This window comes from Solenopsis invicta, chromosome 12, assembly GCF_016802725.1.
Source record: "Solenopsis invicta isolate M01_SB chromosome 12, UNIL_Sinv_3.0, whole genome shotgun sequence".
NCBI classification, from domain to species: Eukaryota; Metazoa; Arthropoda; class Insecta; order Hymenoptera; family Formicidae; genus Solenopsis; species Solenopsis invicta.
Window position 1 is genome coordinate 12,049,016 of NC_052675.1, and position 21,946 is coordinate 12,070,961.

At 36.1% G+C, this 21,946-nt stretch overlaps 1 protein-coding gene and 1 long non-coding RNA gene across 4 annotated transcripts in view; one reads left to right on the plus strand and one right to left on the minus strand.

The window, feature by feature from the left end:
- Nucleotides 1–21,946, plus strand: part of LOC105208223 — a 518,645-nt gene that overhangs the window by 478,871 nt on the left and 17,828 nt on the right. For all 3 annotated transcript variants that reach the window (XR_005576059.1, XM_039456060.1, XM_039456061.1), the window contains 2 exons: nucleotides 7,043–7,136; nucleotides 13,627–13,824. Coding sequence is in view for 2 of the 3 variants with exons in the window: in XM_039456060.1 (XP_039311994.1) it covers nucleotides 7,043–7,136; nucleotides 13,627–13,824 (292 nt within the window). In the remaining variant the exon portion in view is untranslated. The remainder of the gene's footprint in view (nucleotides 1–7,042; nucleotides 7,137–13,626; nucleotides 13,825–21,946) is intronic.
- Nucleotides 1–21,946, minus strand: part of LOC120359248 — a 135,971-nt gene that overhangs the window by 35,101 nt on the left and 78,924 nt on the right. The window lies entirely within an intron of this gene.

Genomic DNA, 21,946 nt, shown 5'->3' on the forward strand with positions numbered 1-21,946 from the left:
GCTCCTCCTTCGATGCCGTCTTTATCTCGTCAAGCGTAGCGTAACGTCGTCCTTTCATGGGCCTCTTCAGTTTAGGGAACAAGAAAAAGTCACAGGGGGCCAGATCTGGGGAATACGGTGGCTGCGGCATCATTAGTGTGTTGTTTTTGGCCAAAAAGTCGCGCACAAGCAACGATGTGTGAGCAGGGGCGTTTGGTACGAATTTCGCGGCGACCCGTCTCATGCCCAAATCATTGATAAAAATCGAATGGCACGAGCCAATCGATATGTTTAGGTCCTCAGCTACTTCTCTAACGGTGATTTGACGATTGGCCAATACCATTTTCTCCACTTCATTAATTTTTTCGTCTGTTGTTGAAGTGCTCGGGCGTCCGGAACGCTCTTCGTCGTTCACATCTTCTCGGCCTTCTGAGAACATTTTGTACCACCGATAAACGTTGCTTCGGTCCAAGGTAGCTTCTCCGTATGCCACAGTCAACATTCGGAATGCATCCGCGCACTTAATTTCGTTTTTCACACAAAATTTGATACAGGTTCTTTGATCCATTTTTTTGAATAGGTAAAAATCGAAGACGATCCAAAACACGTGCAAGCAAAGCAGCTGTCAACAATTAAGTGAACATTCAAAATGGCCGAGCTTGTCGGCATAAGTGAGAGACATGAGTACCAACATAACGCCACAAAAAGATCGAAATTCGAATATACGTAACCCGCGAAAATTCAAAATTCGCGATACTTTTTGAACACATCTCGTATCTAATTTTGACTCCCATTACTTTATTTTTAAAACATTTTCAAGATGCAATTACAGCAATATATGTTGTTCAATATTCAAACCGACTAACTTAGTAGAACTGCAGTCTGCATTTCAAATCTTATTTCACGACTATATTGAGTCAAATAAATGTAAACAGTATAATATAATTGTGAAGCATACCATAATAATGATTTATAGGCTGCTTACTCTTTTTTGGCTATAATTTTAGCAAATATTGACAAAATGCTTAAGAAATGTATTTCAAAGAGTTCAAAATATTAACCCTAGCTCTCCACACATGAGTCTGATCCCTAGGAAATATTTTACATTGCTGTGACTTTTTTATAATATAATTTAAAGACTAGGATTGAGATTCAAAATAAACTTTAACTATCCATAGATGCGATAAGCTTGCCGCTTCTTTTTTATTATTCTCAATGAGAGAATGCATGAAAATTTAAAAAGGGTCTCTGGAACCCTTGTGTAAGTAACTTGCAAGTTCTCGGCGTTCTGGATACCCTTTTATTTTTTTTACTATATATATACGTTTACTAGATTTCAAATAGTATAAAAGTAAGTATAAAACTACAAGATTAAAAAAAGTTATTTTAATATAATATATTTGCATTATTACATACATTGTAGTATTTTTTCGTATTTTCATACTAACGCGCGCAAACACTGAAATTTCCAGGACTGTCCTCAAGGAGTTCGTGTTCGTTAATTATATATGTATATAATAATAATATTTATTCATTACAACTGTTTTATCTATCATTTTATATTCAAACAATTAAATTTTACTCATTAATGTAAAGTCATGATTTGCCGATTCTTCAAAAATCTCGATTGAAATGTCGTTCATATAATTAAACTTTTTAGAACAACTCATATTAAACTATTTTTTTTGTAAGTTTAAAGGATCAATGAAAAAGCCTCACTGATTTTTTACTTTAAGTTAAAATTAAAAAATTTGAGATTTTTTTACTCAAAGTATTCATTTTTTTGCGAATTTTCGCAATACAATTTTTTTTAAAATTGTAATTAGTAGAGAATAAAATATTTTTTATTTGGATCTCATTTATCATCCTTATCAGACTTTGAAGGATTGATTTGATATGTTATGAGTTAAAAAAATATACATTTATATAGAGGTATAGCGTGTCAAAGTTATAAGGTTCTATAAACCCACATAAGTGGGGAGAAAAGTAAACAAAAATATGTATAGTCAAAAATATTAAATACAAAAAATCAATCTTTTGGCATTTGGAGGAGAATATTCCCTTAAAAACATAATTAAAAAAAATTATGTTTAGTTGAGCATCAGAGAAAGAACAGCCGCATAAGTTAAATGCGTTTCAAAAAACTCTCATTGTGATTGCCAAAAATGAATGTACGTGATTGGTGCGATTGTTAAAAGTTCAATGATGCTGACAATGGATGGTTTAGCGTTGCTGTGATAAAAATGCTGAGCGCGTTCTTTTTTTTTAAATTGGTAGCAAAATTTTTGCTCAACACGTATTTTCCATTTTAACGTTCATCGCACCGAAGAAAAAGGTTACGTGACTTGCATTTGTTATTGTGCGAATCGGATGGACAAACAAATAAGCGACGATATAATTATTTACTGCTCGAAAAAGCGCGCAACTTTATAGCACATTTATGTCGCTGTCGTTGAGGAAGCTCGAAAAATGTACCGTACTAAAAATGGAAAAAAAAACAGCGCTTAAAGGCAAAAATACATTTCGGTTTTTCATTCTGGTTAGAACTTGTTTTTATCGGACGCAATATCTGATTTCAAATTTATTACTACGCTTTATATTATAAGCAAATATTCATTTTAATCTCGCATTGTGTGCTTTCTCGACGTTGCATATCTTAATGAGGTTCCGCTGCCTTTTGCCACTGTTTCTATAGTTATATTAATATTAATACATCAGCAGCATCGCATGCTAGTTTGCATAAGAACGTCGTCACAGCATATAAACGCGTCGACCAATGAAGCGCCCGTCGTAAGCCGTTGTATTGTACTGTGAAGCTTATACCAGAAGCCTCATTGGCCGGAGACGCTTATACGGTATGCTCTTATGTAAATTTGCCTGCGATAGGCTTTAGCTTATGCTTTTACAAAAGCACACCGCTAAATAGCAGTTCTCTTGCAGTGACATTTTGAATGAACGAGATGATATTTCGTGCCAGAAAAGCGAAACAATTTCTCCTCTGATCGATTTTAATTGCGCAATACTTTTTTTCCGTAACTTTTAATTTCCTCTATCAAATTGAGTGTCTTGAATTGAGATTTAAATAACAGAATATCAATTGCTACATGAAACCTTTATTTCAAGAAAAATCGAATCACGTTTTAATGAAAAATATTTAAAAAATGCGAATTAACTTTATTACTATAGAAATGGCGAGAAACAATCTAAAAAGAATGTAGCACTCCGTGCTGCGGACTCTCATCGCCAATAAAAGTGTTTCGCGAGAACATCGAAGGAAAGAAGGCGAATTTCACGAGCGTGGAAGTGCTGCCGCTTGTAAGTTGAGGAATGTCCACGGTAACGTCACTCTTCTCGATTCGCCACGAGACGTTGCTGTTGAGGCATCTGGAAAACTTGCGAATTAAGAGATTCGTCGGCGACGCGGACGAGGGAGGGAGAAGATCATTCGATTATTTCCAGCCATTAAGGGAACCCCTCCTCGTTCATCTCACTTCAGCGTCGCGAGGGTGAAACGTTCCTCGCAGCCTTCTTTCCGAACTTTCGACATGAGTTTTACATTTCGCGCTCGGGGAAGGGTGAAGAGGCGTCGGAAGAAGAGGGGTGGCAATAAAGAAGAACGGAGAGGAGAGCGTAGATGGCGAAATCGAAAGCGGGAAAAGCGGGGGAGGAAGGCCTCGGCCGTGAATTCTTCCTCGCAAGCCGTAAGGTGGGCTTGTGCGAGAGCGGGCACATCCGACCACCCTCCGCACGATTGGTATTCCGGTCCGGTGCGCCAATATTGCGTTACCGAAACGCGTCATGCAAGCCGAATTCAAAGCGACTACGAGCGCGATGACACGACGACGCTTGTAAGTCACACCGTGCCGCGTGTCTTTTAATTCGCGTTACCTTGCTCGAAATAAACACCGCGAGATGAGCGCGATTGAGACGTCACGTTCGCACCGGGTCATTTCTCTTTAATTGCCAGAGGTTATCGGAATTGCGTAGACAACTTGGTGAGCAATGAGAAAATTATTTTTCAAAAGTCATTCAACTCTAAATTATTATAATCCGTTAGATATAAACATTACTTTCGACAAAGTATACAAATTCTTTTTCGCAAAATTTTGTTGCGTTATCTCAGCTTTCATTTTATTTTCCAAGAATCGCGCGTAAAAATTTCGTCTGAAAAAAATATTTCACGACAGTCGACACAAAGGACCGGCCAACCAATTAACTAATTTTCACTCGATTCTCTATTTCCGGTTATTCTCCGCGTATCAATTCTGGGGATTTCGATTATTAAAAGGACATCAAAGCGGAAGTGAATTGCTATTGTTACTCATTTTTAACGGAAATCCGAGCGAGAAAGAGAGAGAGTTAAACAGCATTACGCGTTGGCGTCTACCCTGAGGGCGGACATCACAGAGGGGTGGCCTCGCCGCGCCGGTGAAAATTTTCAAAGGCTCGACATCGATGGGCGCTCACTCGCTCGCTCGCTCTCGCGCGCGCATCAGAAGCGCGGCGGCGGCGGCGGGACCCCTTTCCGCAATTTCTCCCGTCGCACGGGCGCGGAATCAAGTGTTTGAGATTATGACGGTGGCTCCGGTCACGTATTTCATTAACCGTCATGCCGACGGTTCGGGGAGTTCAAGGGCGAGAGATCTCTGGCGACGAAGGGTGCAGGTATCTGCGAAATGTGTTTGCTTTGCGTTACATCCCTCGGGATGATCCCGTTATAATTATGAATGTCGTTGTTGTTGCCGTGGTAAGTGTCGGATATCCCGTCGTCGGTTTCGATATTGGTTTCGCACGAATCCGCACGTCGGGCCAAAACGACCGCGTTTCAATATCTTCTATTTATCAATTGCATAGTTTCGATATTAAATTAATATTTCAGAATCAAGGAGCAAAATTATAAAAATAAAGGGAATTGAATATGTTTTAACCTTAAAATAATTTCAAGGTTTTCTACAAATACTAAACAAGTTCTAAAAAGTTAAATTTTTCCAAAAAATAAAAAATTTCTCGTCTTTAAATCATTTATTATGTAAATATGGTAATTTGTTTCTGAATGTATAAGAACTCAGTTGTAGGCTTTGATTAATATTTTGAGGACCCATTTAAAAGAAAAAAAAAAAAAAATAAATAAATCTTTGGAATTGTTTTTAATTCTTTTGATAATTTTATATTACTATACCTATTTATCCTGCAATATTTTACACTTATCTTTACATTTTTTTTTTTTTATGTTAACAAGAATAGAGGTGAGAAAATATTAGTTTGAGTATAAAGTAATAATTTTTTTATTTTTATTTGCAAAATTTTACAAACTACTTTTAATAGAAACGTTTATGTTTATTTCTCTAAATATCGTAACTTTCCCCGCACATAATAAGTGTAAAAATAAAACTTTGCTTACTATTTTGTCTTATTAAAAAAAAAATTAAACAAAATACCTTTATTTGAACTTACTTAGACTTTTTGTTAGAACAAAATTATTCGTGATGTAACGCTACTGATGGAGAATGATTTGACGCCATAACTGAGATTTAAAAAAAATAGATTGGTTTTTGTCCAAAAAATCCTTCAATTAATTTCATGTATAAAAATAAGTGCCGTTATTACTACGTAAATATAGTAATCTTGTCGATAACAAAATTAGGCAAGTTTAATTTAATTATCGTGCGATCATCCGTGTATAAATTAACGGGTGACTTCGCGTCTTAGATAAGAAGTTTATTTACTAAAGTGCGCCGCGCAAGAAACGTTTCTTTCAAAATCTGCATCGACGAGTCGGTGTAAATCTGCGGTGGTATCGACAGACTCGTTTGTGGCTACACGCTGTGCCGCCCCTTTGAAACGAGCAACGACAGATTGGTATTACCATATTGGGAAAGGGACTAGACTCCTTATTTCCCTATCCTTTTGCCGCGGCGAGAGAGAAAAAAGGGAAAAGGGGGGAAAACGATCGGCCTCTTTCTCTGTCCTTCCGCAACAGGCGTCTCGCTTCTTATCTTCGATTCTCTCCACTTCAAACGCCTTCCCGGAGCTGTGCCTTTCCTCTCTCTCTCTCTTTTTTTCTTAACCCTCGATACATTTCGTCTTCCCCTGCGCTTTCTTTTTCCACCGAGCTTATCGTCCGTCCCTTTTTCCATCTCGGGCTCATCCGATTCTCGTCCACGAAGATTTCAATCTTGTTTCGCCGAGGCATCGACACGTCCTCATCTTCCTCCTGATTTTCTCCGTAAACTGCGGAACCTTCTCTCATAATACACGACCGTTTTTCCATCTCTTTCGTCATCCGAATCTCCGTTTGTTATGCGTCGTCGAAGCAAAGGACAGCCGATCTAGACGGGTTTTTTTTAATATCGATCGCTCGAGACACATCAGCCGCAGGCTCAATTCGGCAGCTTCCGCAGGAAATTCGTGAAACCCGCCTACTACTCTCGGACGAACGACCCTCCGATTTTCCCGCCACCATCTCCCTTTCCCTCAATTCTCATCAGTACTCGATATCTCGACATCAATCGACGGCGCGGTCGTTGCTGCGAGCATTTAACCAGTCCTTTTTCAAGTTCTGATTCTGCTCGCGCCGGACGCAAATGTCGTTTCCTGGCACAGGGGAGAGTCTTTTCCAGTCTATGAATACATTAAGAGCAAACAAAGGACCACCTTCCATAATCTCGCGACCCTTTCCTTTCCCCCTGAGTCTTCCTCCTCACTTTTCGCTTTGGAGATGTTACACGCGTTTATTAAACCCGGCCCGCCAACGCGCTTTCTTAAGCACTTCACGAGAACCCAGCCGAGCTCTTCGTTCTGTCCTGCAAAAGCTTGACGTTGCACCTCTTTCTCTCGTCGCAGTATTATTACGAGACAGACATAATTAAAATTGCGTTTGTTCAGCTGCTATAAAGCTGCATCGGCACTGAAAACCCGAATAATTGTTAATAATTATTAGAATCAATTTTTAGGATCGGTCATTATCTTAAGCAGATCAAAGATCAAATCAATATTTTAATCAGCATTTAACGATAGCGATTATAAAGTGTATATAAATCATTTGTTGCATTTCTTTTTCCAGACCGAGATCTGTTCAAGCGCTCTTACGGATGTCATTCACGCGGTCATCAATGGAACGGATGGCTGCCTATTTTGTTTCGGACACGCTGGTTTGGGTAAGCTCAGATATCTTTCGCAATGAGACATAATAGTTCTTTTTAATTTCATTCAATAGTAATTTTTATCATTACATTTAACGTTATTTTTAACTTAATTGTTTCACTTAATCCTTTCCTTATCTATCACGAATAGAAGCGAGATACAGAAACATTCTTGTACTTCTTGCGAAAACGTTGAGAAAGATGCTTCAGAGTTTTTATAGAATTTAATAAAACAGAATCTCGCCTTTTAAGAAACAAAGACGAGATTAAATTCTATGTGAGACAATATCTTGAAAACTTCCCCATTTTTTTATTTTATTTAACGAACTGTTTCATTTTATATAAGAAGAAATTTTATTTACGTCGATTTACGATTACGCAAAATCCGTTGAAACAAATATAATTATACAAAATATAAATATCCTACGAAATTTTTATCTAAATAGATAAAAAATTTCCATGATTATGCAATAAAACAATTTGCAAAAATATTAAAATATATTTACGTTACATTTTTATGTAAGAATCAAATCAAATATACTACGTCTTACGTTAGATAAGACATATTAACAATTAGGCTTGTTTGAATCAAGATTTTAAATGCTTACATGTAATAGTAACTTAAAAATTTTCTTAATTAAATTATCATTAAGTAGTTATTCAATATTGTTTCGCATATTCCCCTTGATCGAATAATAAAATTACGATATCCTCTCTTGAGGGAAATGTCGCAAAAATTCTTTATTTATGCATTCCTTCCTTCGTTCACTTGACTCTTCTTCCTCGTGCTGCCGCAAGGTAGGCGCTCGGCAGAGGCGCAGAGTTGTTTTACATTTTAAGTAGTGATATCGAGTTTGCATGCAAATGCATGATTATGCGTGGAAAGTGCGCAGAAGAGAGAATCCTCGGGTGGTAATGTCGGTGCTGAAAGAGAGTGGGAAAAGGGAAGGAACCGAGGACAAAAAGGAATGGAGGAATGAGGAGTGAGGAAGCGAGACCGGAAGGAATGGCGATAATGTATGCCACTGGGACACACTTTCTCCCTCGTACTTTTCGAATTTTAACACAGAGCATCCCGTCCGCAACCCGTCATCGTGCATAAACGACTTTCAGTTTAATGGATTTCTGTAGAACGTCTTCCACAAAACATATGTTTTGAGGGAGATTTTATTATAATCAAAATATGTATTTAAATATGTATTTTTGAGATAGGAATAATTTATTTCCATTTTAAAAATATATATTTAAATGCAGAGATTTAAGATTTATATAAAAAAAATTCTGAATACAAATACTTAAAAAGTTATATACATAAGGAAATATTATTGTTTATAGATTTCTTATCTAATTAAAAATTTAATTTATTTTTTATGCAATGTACTTTTACAACTTATTTTATAATTTATTGGTTGAAGTAACAATGTCTGTCGCACAATGTCTTTCATGGTTGTAATCATAAACAAAGTCCGTTAAAATATTTTTAAACTCGACTAAATAAATAAATGTCAGATAACGCGATAAGCTTCTTTTACAATTAGGACCAATTGAACGTCATGAAATATTTCTCACTGAGTTCCTTTCGCGTTACATTTTTACTTGTCTTTTTAGAAGATTTTTCTATATTTGGCAAATAAGTATGTGTGAAAATCTATTTAAATAATCTTTAAAATAATGTTAATTAAACTTTAATTAAATTATTCTATTATTAATTTACATTATATTAAGTTATTCTATATAAATTGCTAAATAGTTCTCTTCGATAATTATTCGTTATTTTAAATTCACATCAATAAAATGACAGTGCACAAAGAAGTGCTCTTTCTAAAATTTACTTCATCGTTGCATAAACTTACGGTTCGCAAAGCGCAGTCGTTAGCTGGGCTTCCATCTTTCTTGGACCGATACGGTTTCATAATTCCGCGGCGCGCATTCAGAAATTGTCGACTCTCAATGCCGAAGTTGGCGCAAAGTCGAGCGGGATTTCTTGTAACGCGGGAAAGGGGGAATCGATAGAGTCGAAAATAAAATAAAAGGAGACGGGTCGGAAAGATAAGAGCCTAACGGTCGTAGACAAAGAGCCGCGTTAAAGGAAGCCAAACGAACTCGCGCACCGTCTTCCCTCTCCTTTTGGAAGGTACTTCAAGCAAGTCCGCAAGCAAACTGCTTTTGATCATCGCTACGCGAACATTTCTCTTCCTTTCGCATTTCCCCGCACACTCTCCGTTCTTCTCTCTGCTCCAACTTCTTCTCCTATTCTCTTTCTCTTCTATTTTTACATCTCGACTCTTTCTCTTAACTCTTTACACCATCGTCTTTCGACATAAAAAAAAATACGAAAAAAGGGAGAGCGACCGCGGTTAGAACGGTAAGGAGATAAAGAAGGCGGAATGGAAACCAGGAGGAAGACCAAATCTGCATAGAACTGTGAGACAAGAAAAGAGTATGCATGACAGAGGCAATCCAATCAGCTCCAGCAATTTTTAAAATGACAACCAGTACACATCTTTTATTTCGCACGAAGCAACCGCCGATGAAATTGCGTTTCGCGCGGGTATCTGAAAAATTGCGTGCAAAGAGCGTGCGTGGAGCTGTGAGAGAAGGATAGGCGAGAGAGTGTCGAGAGCGGAGAGATAGAGATAGAGAGAGAGAGAGAGAGAGAGAGAGAGAGAGATTCGCGTTTTCAAAGCAACGGATCTCGTCTTTTACGAAGGGACAGAGGGCGAACAGAGGTACACATATAGAGTTACATGTGTATAGACATAGCGACGACAATGGACCCGTTTGTACTTTGTAGCGCGTTCCTAATTACCCCCGCTCGTGCGCGCTTGCGCGCAGACCCCACAACTGCGGACACCCCGCCGAAGCCTTTGAGATCGCGGAAGGACATGAAAGTAGATTATGCAACAACGGGGAAGAGGTAGGGGAGAAGAAGCACGCGTGCTTGCTGCACCGAGACATTCCTCTCGTCCCTCTCTCAAAAACACGGAGCTTTGACAATGATAATCTCGGTAAACGATTCAGTCAAAGGAACCGTGCGTGACACGCTCCTCTTGTTTCGGTTCTACGCGACCGAGAGAAAGAGGGAACTTATCTGATTTTTGATAATCTCGTGTGCATGTAAACTCGTTCAATTCTCAAGTGTAGTATTTTTATCAAACAAAATAAACAAAGGTTAAGGCTCTTATAAATAAATTAAAATTAGGAAATTTGGCTCTTGAGCCCATTATTTCCTAATTTTAATTTATTATTTTTATATTTGTGTTAAGTTAAAAGGCTTTTTATTTTTTATAATAGATTTACTTATATATAATTACATAATTTAATCTAAGAAAGAGCACCATGAGATTATTCTTACACTTCAGCTTCGAAAAACACACCGGTGTGTATCGGTGCAGAAAAATGAGGTGCTAACTTCACAGAGACAGTTATGACTCCTATATTCATAGTATCGAGTTATTGAAATTAGTTAAAGCGGAGAATATACTTCAGATAATCGTTTACATTATAAAATTAATTAGGTATTATAACAATTTATATATATATATATATATATATATATATATATTATAATAAGTATGTTAAATTTAAAATATAATAATAGCAATATAAATTTTGAAATAAGATTTAAATTAAAAAATATCATAAGCCATTAATATCTTTATATTTAAATAATACTAAAAAAAGTTTATAAACTCGCAAAAGAGGCTGGTAAGAATCCAAACGCGGTTATAAAAGCGCATTTACTTGTTAAAAAAAAACTTTGTACTGTATTATTTTAATCTCTCGACGAACGGATTTGGCAACCCATTAGTGGCTCGACTAGTGGTGGATTGAGGGTGATTAAATAATCATATGAATTTCTGTACGGTACGCTGAGGACGATTCCAAAGAGAGTCAAAACGTTCGTTAAGGAATTAAATTAATAAAGTAAAAAATTGTTTAACAGGTTATTACTGCGCCCTGACTTTTATTAGTCTTTTTGCGTGTTTATTTATTAAATTTTGAATGTCCATGTTAAAATTAGATTTATCATTTCTAATAAATTTTACAAAATTAAATAAAGATATAAATAACTTTATATGATAAACGATTTAGCTTTATCTTAAATTCTTATAAAATAAATGTGTTATAAGTATTTTTTTTTCTAATAACTACTTTTTTATAAATCTTCACATTATATCGTACAATCCCAACAAAAGCCCGTAATATAAAAGCGTTTTATTAACTAATTTCTTTATTTTTTATAAATACTATCATAACAAACAATTTAATTTGTGCTTTTTCCGTTCAATATTTTCTTAATAGTTTCTTCTTATTCTTTTTAGAAAATATTTATTAATTTTAATTAAAAAAAATGTTTATGCTGAAGTAAATATATTTATTTACTTCAGTAAATATATTTTAACATCATTTACTTGATTAAAACAATATTTCTTAGGTTTAAAAATAAATTATTTTATACTAATTAATATTTGTTTAAATCAAGAAAATAATGTTAAAATAATAAATATATTTACTTGAACACAATAACTTTTTTTCAGTGTATACATATAATGTCCCAAGATATTATGGAACAATCAATAATATACAATATGTAATTAATAATGACTTTTAACTTGGGTAAAAATCATCCCCGACGATTTACGCAAAAGAAATGGGTTAATTATACTCTAATTAATAGCTTATTAAAAGTTATAACATTTTAGGATTAAATTAGAAATAGTTACTTGCAGTCTCACAGAACTGGATTTACGAAAATTCTCAAAGTTTATTTATTTACGAATAAATCGTTTGATATTTTCGAATAACGTTATCTTTGCACTTCACTTAGAGCTCATAAAATTACTATTTCTCCAGAAAATCAATGAGGAATACAAAGATTTTAATAAACATACAATTCTTACCGCGCAATTTGTATTGAAGCTGACGTTTTTCGCGCACAACGAGGTATTCGAGCGGAATTTTAATTATCACTCGTATCCGTTTCAAAGTATCCTTATGCGGGCGTGTTATACCGATCGTCTGAGAATGCAGCGGCTACCGCTTCGTTTTTCTACCTCGTCGTCAGCGACCTCGTGAATCTCGCGGCGGCATAGCGTGAATTCTTGCGGAATTTTTGCGGTTCGACCGCTTGAATCTTGCCGGGCGGAGCGCGAATTCTCCGAAGTGGAACCGTTGAAAAGTTCCCGAGACGCAAACGCGATCCGTTACCGGCGCGAGATAGGCCGACCCTCTCTTTCGCCGCGTTTCTAATTAAATAACAACATAATTCACCGTTTTACATTAAGACAATTAAATAACGTTTAAGATTCAACGGCGGCTGCTGCTTTTCCATTACTCCGCCATCGCCGTCGGGGCTTCCCTCCGCTCGGATCTTACGCCTTTCGCTTCAATCTCTCGTCCTTCGTATCGTAACCTCCCCCTCCCTCTCCTCCCCCCCTTTCCCCCTGCCATAAGTCGTCCCTCCGTTCTCATCAGACTGTTTTATGATTTTAATAAGAGCTCTTTTATTTCTCTGTCAACAGCGGAGCGTTTGAGCTCGACTTTCAATTTTACCGAAACTTTCATCGCGAAATCACGGTACGTGCCGTTATCGCAAGTTCGTGCGATAAAATCGCCGTTAAACGTACGGCCGAATAATCTTTTTATCGCGCTAGTTGTATCACGTCTGTCATTCGAATGAATTAATTTTAGTATTTGTTTCTCGCGCCCCGCGTCGTCGCGTCGCGTCGCGAGAAGCGAAATAACGATCGTTCGTTTCGCCGTACCTCGTCGATCTATTCGACGTAATCGCCGGTTATCATTCTAGCCGTTACGTTGCCGTCCACTAAATAGTAAACAAATTAAGCGGCCCGCTCGAGCTCGACCACAAATCTGGCATCGCAATTATTGCACCCAGAGCCCGGCTCGCGCGCCGGCCGTATACATAAACAGGATTTTCGAACTCATCCACGTGAATTGATTCGTCGCGACACGCGAGGGGGAAAATTGCGATTATGCCAATCAACAATGAAGCTTGTCCACATACCAGTCGCACCAGCGGCACGGTTACGGGCGTTAATTCGATCCCTACGTCAATAAATCTGTCAGTCTGGCAAGGATCATTCGAAATATTAGCTTTGATCCGTCATCGCTTCTATCGATAAGAGGGTGAAACATCGGAGTTCCATTGCGCTCACCTCTAAATACTTTTACCTCGATTGCTTGTAATTATGCGAATTGGAGTAACTGTATAAAGTACAGGAAAAAAAAATTCGAAAACGTATATTTCTAAATTGCACGAGTTTCACAGAACGCGAATAAGCGGACAGCGTAAGCGGACGGTAAACTAGTTATAATTAATTCAAATTGCGGTGAATAATTTTCGTCTACACCATTTGCATTTACATTGCACGTTTAAACACTGAATATTGTCGTTGCCTGCGACGCGATTCCATTCGTTTTATATCGCTTGTAATCGACGTAGCATTCGTCACGTTTAACAAATTTCTCCGCTCAAATTCAGGTAAATCTCATACCATGCTGGGAACTCCGGAGGCCGGTCATACCCTGGGCGCAATTCCTTGCGCCATAGCGTGGCTCTTCCGCGGAATTTCGGAGCAACGACAGAGAACTGGCGCCAGGTTTAGCGTCAGGGTCAGCTGCGTGGAGTTGACCACCGGCCAACAACAACTGAGAGACCTGCTTGCGGCGCACGCGAACGGTAAGTAATCTTCCAATTAGTCCAAGTTCCTCGCGTGAAGGAGCCCGAATTTTCGCTCATGTTTCTTCGCTCCTAATCAATTAATGTTATCCACTTAGTGGCAATCGGCTACGAACAGCAAGAGACATTTACGACAAATTACAAATACTCATCTACCGTTTGCAGAGTTTGCAAAAAAATTTTTCTTCCTTTTTTATAGAGTTAAAATTAATTCGGTAAATAATTAAAGGCCATGAACGAGCTATCTTAGTTATGCAAATTATAATAATTTATTGTAATCTTACGATCAAAATGAATAACGGAACGTTTCGGTCTTACTTGACCTTCTTCAGCCGTACATTAATTCAACATTCCTTCTGAAAATTACTTTTTTTTAACTTCTACCTATTAAAATTAATTACTACTAATTAACGGATTATATTTATACTGTGGATTAAATAGTAAAAAAAAATGTCAAGCGATAGACGGGAGTCAAACAAAAAAAAGCCGTCCAACTGAATTTTAAATTAAGAGTTTATGTTCAAAATAATCGTCGAAATATAAAATGTAATTCCAAAATGTACACTTATGTATTTGGAAGAGAGACCGGACGTGATAGAGATAATGATGAGCGTAGAAAGCCGGGTAAATAAAAAAAAGAGGGAAATTCGAGTATAAGTACCATCCCTCCCCAACTAAAAACTCATTATTATCCCCAAACAAGGAATTCATATATTGAAATTCTAAAAAATCTGAATAAATAGGATCGAATTGTGTATTGGTTTGTGCGTCCAAACCTAGTTTTTGTTTTTTAATAAATAACATCTTGGAAACAAGACGCTTATTAAATTAACCTTCATTGTCTAAAGTTTCAATATTCTACCAGTCAGTAAAAAATAAACAAAAAATTACAACTATTCAAACCATGCATCGGTCCAATTATTCGGCATTCGTTTCATGTAATTTCGTTAATATGATATCTTATTTGGCGTCTTCATCAAATTAAACCGCAGTCAGACTTGCGTCGCTTCTCATTGAAGAACTTGTGTGCCCTAAGAGCCACTTGACTAGAACCGTCCCCCTTTTTAAGGGACGGGAAATGCGAGTCTCTTTCGAGACAGAACCGAATCGGCTCTAATCTCTGAAGCGCGGCCGAAACTTTCTCGAGCGTTTCCGCCTCTCTGCGATAGAGTTTAGCGTTTCCCGCAATTAATTCGGTGCTTCAAACAATACGCGGCCAGGTATAATCGTTTAGATTAATTAACGACGTGGCAGCGCGCGCGAGCAGCACGGTAGGTAAATTGTATCGTCGCGACGACGTCGTACATCTGGTACATAATCCTCGCGCGATCCTAACTCAATTGATTTACAGATCATGATTCTAATCCAAACGCACGAAGAGTCTCTCACGGGATTAATCAGAATTAATGCACGCCACGATGAATGAGATTATTGACTAATATGTTCATCTCGATCCTAGTGAAGTGTCCTGTTGAAGTCGATCGCCAGTATAACGCATGGAGAAATAGCGAATTTGATACAAACTGCGTGAAATATCGTAATTCTGAAAACAATATATTCTCTAAATTTGTATCAGTAAAATCTCACTTATTTGCAGTGTTATACTTATTACTGACCAGAATCAATAGGGTAAGATTGCCGATATCGCACCGGCTTTTAAATCGCACCACCTCGCGTACAAATTTAACACATGTTAAGAACAATAGAAATTTTGTTATTAATTCTTATAGAAAAATTGTAACTTTGCTGCTATTTTTCAACACATTTCGTAGCTTGATTGCAAAAAAAGTAAAACAAATAATCTAAATTTTGATAATTTGTAATAATCACAATATTATTAAAATTAGATTAAAAAAGTTTAAATAACTTTCCGTTCTTATTTGTAAATTAAATAGAGTTTTACAAAATGCTTTAGTTGTAAGCAGCACTAAAATTAGACTACTTACTGTCTTTCAGTGAATAATACTCTGATTTAAATGGTATGATTGCGAGGGATTTTATTCTGCAATACTAAAGTATGCAAAGCTACATTATACTCTGCAATACTTGCGATATGATATACAATATTATACACAGAAAAAAATTATTATTAAATTAACAATTCATTGTTTCATATGTAAACAAGAATATAAAATCTTCTTGGAAGCATTTATAATCTTAAACAGACATAATTTTGCTTACATAAAGAAAATTATTTTCTTCGTGTAAGCAAATTATGTCTGTTTAAGATTATAAATTCTACCAGGAAAACTTTATATTCTTGCTTATATATGAAACAATAAATTGTTCATTTGATACTATTTTTTTTTCTGTGTAGTACAATGATGCAGTAGAATATTCATTTCGCTCTCCAACGATTGTCAAAAGAACGGCCATCTCTACGAAAATAGGGCTATGATCGAGTTTAAAGACAGCACACGGCCCAGACTGGAGCCACGTCGCGTATAGAATTCTGCTCGGAAATTGCAATAGCTCGTACGTTCCATTTGCCTGATGTGCGCACCCGCCCGAGTCGACCTCCAACGTCTCTGAATCGAGACCCAGTCGTGCGACCGATGCTCGAAAGCACGGAACGTCGAAATTGTCCTGTCTCTCGACCGAGAGTGATGCGCGGAGGATTCGGCGGTAATATTCGGGAAGTGGGATAAGACTTGCTATTGGCCGCAATTTGGTTTCGTCTTCACGGACCGACGAGTGGACTTGGCCCGTAAAATTGAAGGACAGGATTATTTCCTCCTTCAACTTTATGCTGACCACTACCCTGACTGTATACTCTCTTTCTCTTATTTTTGTTATCCTCTTCTTTTTGTTGTCATGCATCTCGAGAAACTCGCTCGACTAATAAAAAGCCATTTCCTTGAAGGAAGAACTGCTACAGTGCACTTATGAGAACGATGGCGGTCATAGGTCGCCAAGGACATTGCTCTGAAAATTAATTACGCTGTCCGTTTTGGGGCAGTCCTTCCTTTTTGCTTCAGGAACGGGACCTAAAAATTGCTCAATGTTTTTCTGAATGTCGAACACACATTATGCAAAAAATAATTTATTTATACGGACTAGACAGACGGTTCAAATAAATGTTTTTAATTTTTCACATTACGAAGTGAACTTTTAAGTAGATATTCCATCAATATATTTCAGTTGTTGTGAAATAAGTTAAAAAAAAAAATATTAAAATTTTTGATAAATTGATTGCATAAAAAAACATACCATTGTTTAAAAAATATTAATATATCCTCTGCATGTGTTTTCGATTCAAATTTTCACAGTTTTGCAAATTTGCCGCGTAGATTCAAGCACGGTAAAATCTAATTTTCTGCTATGTTGCGAGACACTCCTGGGAATTTTACATGGGAATAGATAAGACATTTATTAGCATAAATTGCCGAATGTTTCCAGTACGTGCGATGCGCGCATTCCGTGTAAAACTCGCGTTAGACGAGTCATTTGAATACTGACTTAACGACCGCGCCGTGCTTTCCGTTTGCGCCTGGTCTCTAGACTAATTAAGATGCAATGGAATTAATTTTCCATCTTATTAAATAATTAAATAATTAACTCATATATCTATACAACAATCTCGACTTCGTAAATTTAGCTGTCTATTCCTTTCTCCTTCTTCATCTTGTCTTTCCTCCTTTCTCGTCCTTTTCCTTTTGTTGCATCTTATTTCGACACATCAGTGGCGTAACTAACATTCAGAGAGATTATTCAGCAGGAAAACTTAAAGGTTTCTTCACTCGGCAATCAAAATAAAGAATTTTATCATTTTGAACCTTTTTATATATCAAATAATAATGTACGATAACATATGTATATTTTAACCCTCATACTCGGTGTCATACATTCTATTTACAAAGATGTCCGGAATTCATAAATTGTTCGCTCCTTCTCTTTTGAATATTTCGATTATATTCAACTTCTTGATTTTCGCATCTATTTAGTCTTCTTTTTGACCTTCTGGTGTACCGATTAAAAAAAAATTATTCAAAGTCTATGCATTATGTACCGAAATATACGCAATTGAAAATGGTCGGGTGACGTACATCCATGTGTGGCAAAATATCGAATCCAATGTGTCAGCTGAGGGTTAAAATGAAATCATATAAGGTGCAAATCTAATTTTTTTAGTTTCTTTCCTTTTTCATAGGCTTATATATTTATATATATATTTTTTTTACCTTTCTCTATTTGTCTTTCTTTTTCTTTCTTTCTTTCTTGTATCTTTTTTTTACCTCTTTTCAGTCTGCAAGAACATTAGTTACGCCAGTGCCGGATGCTGCAAGCATCGTTCTTCGCTCGAGATTTAAGTCGAGTAGCAGTACCCTCCAAGTTCGCGTTTCCCCCAGGGAACTTGATAATCCCCGCTCGGTAATTATTTAAAGTTTTCGACGTCTGGATCTTACGCGGATGCCGCCGACGAAAAGGGGAGTGTCTCCGAGCAAAGGTTTACCTTTGTTACTTCTAACTGTATGCAATGGAATATTTAATTAAGCTTACGCCCTAATGCAATAATTGAGGCAACTTGTGGTGGAATATTTAACACTTAACCAAGCTTAAAATTAAAACAGAGCCACTTCTTCACCAAGTGTTATAAATGAATATGTTCGTAAATGAATAACTTGGCTCTTTATTGATTTATGTCCGTCGTTACAGTACGCCATTTATAAAGCCTCCAATATGATTTAAAAAGTGTGTTAAATATTAATGTTATAAATGTCAGAGAACTCTTTTTTTCCATTAATACGTGAATTAATAATGTGCAAATTTAGAGTTGACCAAATGGTTGACTAAAAGCATATTTACTACTTTATTATATTCAATATGGAAATTCATATTAAGTTGCAGACAGCGGCTATTAAAAAAAAAAATTATCACATAAACGACAAATAATTATTACCGCAGAAAATAATCATTTTTAAAAAAGCATTTATAGATAACTGTTCCATCACGCCGTTGATTATTTAATAACGTAATTATTTCATGACATCGGGTAGTTACTTGCAATTGAGCCAAATATTTACAATAACGTTGTGGAATAAATAATAAACACGTCAATGAATGTATCGATCGGTCGTACGCATAATACCACATAAGCATGAGAGGAAACCGATAATGTACACTCGCGTAAATATATTATAATTCGATATCAGTCCGCGGCGTCTACATAAAAAAACGATTTTCTCTCACATGACAACAAAATAATTCCGAGTGTCTCGTCACGCACACATAAATCATTAACCAGAGTAAACCGTTTCCACGCAGGAAAATAACGGACCGGGCCATTCAGAGTTACTTTTTAATTATCACTACAATTTATTCACTGCAAGAGATAAACTTTGAATCGTTCTATATGATCCCCGTGTGATGAACAGAGGCTTCCCTCGAAACGTATTCATTTTAATCGGCCGTATGCATATCAACGAACGACGCGGCAAGCAAAACAAGAGAATCGAGAATATATCCCGCCCGTTTCCCTCCGCTCACAACGAGAAAAGGCTTGTGATAATTCTCAACACTCGTTATTTTATATATTTCTCCCACGTATCGAAGATAAGGAAAAGAGTGAAGAATAACAGAGAAGAAACGAAACGTACGCCACGCGCAGCTTTTAACGTGTAGAAGCAAAACGAACAGGAAAAAAAAACGCAAAAAATTTCAAGGAATTGAATGGAAGGAAAGTCGAATAGAAGATGCGAGATAGAGGAAGGTTGTCGCGCATTTTGCAGTTTCGCTTTCCTGATTGCATAGCATGCAGCAACGTGTATACAAATACTCTCTTTTTTTCTGTCTTAGATAAAAAATCATTGTCGATTTAAAGTACATCGATGCTTTGAGAAAGAGAGTACAAAGTTTATTTTTTCGATAGACGCAGTTGAAGCTTGGTTAGAGAAACAATTTCAGAAATAAACATTAATGTAAATGTTACTTGCAATGTTTATAAGGTAATTTTCAAAAATTTCGTTGTAAGAACTATTAAAACTCTTTCGACTATTAACCTAATAATAATTTTTTCTTATCAATTTAATATTTTCTTATTATTTTTTGCTCTAAAGATTATTAATTTCAATTATTATATTTTTATAATAGAGTGAAAAATGAAAATCGCAACTCTTGCCTTTTTTCAACAATTTTGATTTAAAAATAATTTATACCGCAAAGAATGTTATGGTTCTGGCAAAATGCAAGGGAGCTAGTTTGAAAAATCAACCGAAGTTCAGACTATCCACTACTAAGCCGACTATTGTCCCGTAGGCGATTACACGAATTGTTTGTTAATACTCAATTTGGCTGCTAACCGTCGTCGATCGGGATACTCACAATACCAATAACCGCGATACCACATCGACTCGATAGCATAGAGAAAGTATAGCAGCTCGATAACTATCAACGTTGTCACTACGTCCCTTGTTTCCCGGACTTCGATCAAACAAGTTTTAAAGCTATGAATAACAATCACGGTGCACCATAGCGGGGCGATATGTCGTAAATCGGTATGAATGTAACTAGTATATGCATTCTCTCTGTGCGCCTACGATTAATTTTATACTAAATTATTCGGTGAATATTGGCATTAATTATTTTAAATTGTTTTTTTTACTAAAATATTTATTTTTATATTTTATGTACAATTTCTTCATATGTTATAATATACACTACCATCTAAATGTTTAAAAGCAATCCTATTTTTGTGTAAAATAAAAGATTGTTTTTTAAAAATTGTGAAATAATGACATAAAAGATTTTTATTAAAAAAAAACATAAATTAATGATCTTTCGTAAATTTTACACACAAAAATAAATGCCACAAAACAAAGTTTTATGTAAACATTTAATAAAATATATTTTATTCACAAAATTTTTTAATAATTTTTTGACTTAAACATCTTTATAAATAAAACTTGAAACTTTTTAAAACAATTACACAACACTTGCGACATTTGCGATGCTCTTGAAGCACATGCAAGATAATCATTTTTCACAATTACAGCCCATTTTACATAATTACACGTGACTTTATTTGTCGAATTCATACACACATTACGACATATATTAAATTCAATAATATTTGAAATTCACATTCAAGGCCTTCAAGTTAGACTAAAAAATTAATATGTCCTTACATGTTTTTCAAAATTACATAGAAAGTATACACTTATAAAAATTTTTGTTACCTGCAAAACTAAAATTCAGCTTTTATAAAAACAGCCACTGCTAATGACCAGTAATCATTCAACAATGTCAAAATAAACTGTAATGAAGTAATTTAACGGTTGTTCTTAGAATTCAACGCAAATTATACGAGATGTCATGATATTTCACCATCCCACAGTAAGGAGTAGGACCGCCGTTCTAACTTCCTCTGTATTTATTGTATTATTTGACAAGTTTTAAATTGTAATAAATAAGTTTACCGCATGAATTTTGCTACTTTTATTTAAAATTTTTTATTTCTTCCAAACTTTTGAACGGTAGTGTATAAATTATTAATGTAATGACCAAAAAATACGTATATCGTCTATATTGTGTACATATATTAATGATAATTAAATCAATTAATTTCCTAATAATCCTGTTATCTTATTCAAACTGAACTTTTGTTAACCATTAAAATTTGGTTAATCGCATCCAAAAGTTAGAATTCTACATTAACAGACTTGAGATCATCATGATCGTAACTGGCGGTTTGCCATATACCTGAGCCACAAAAGGCGAGCGCCGTTAAAGTGCCGAGTGGCAGAGCAAGGAAGGCGTGTCGTTCCCGAAATGGCCGTAAGTTTTCCGTCCCCACGGAGAAGTCGTCCACGGTCCATTGCCCAGCACCATTCACTCGGAAGCCACCCGGTACATAAGACGACGGTTTTCTTTAATTGCTCACTGCGAAATAGATCCGGCAGCCTATCCCCTCGTAAGAGTTACGGGAACGCTTGCGGTGAATTATCTCACGATGGAGAAAGGTACTTACGCTAAATTTGGCAATCGTTAAATACAATGCTAAAATTATGATAAATAGTTTCTAGAAACTAAAATGTTACAACAGTCTGAACAAATAAAAACTTGCTATTTAATGTAAGTAAACGTAGTACACCCTGACGTGAACAAAAATAGGAAGAATGAAATA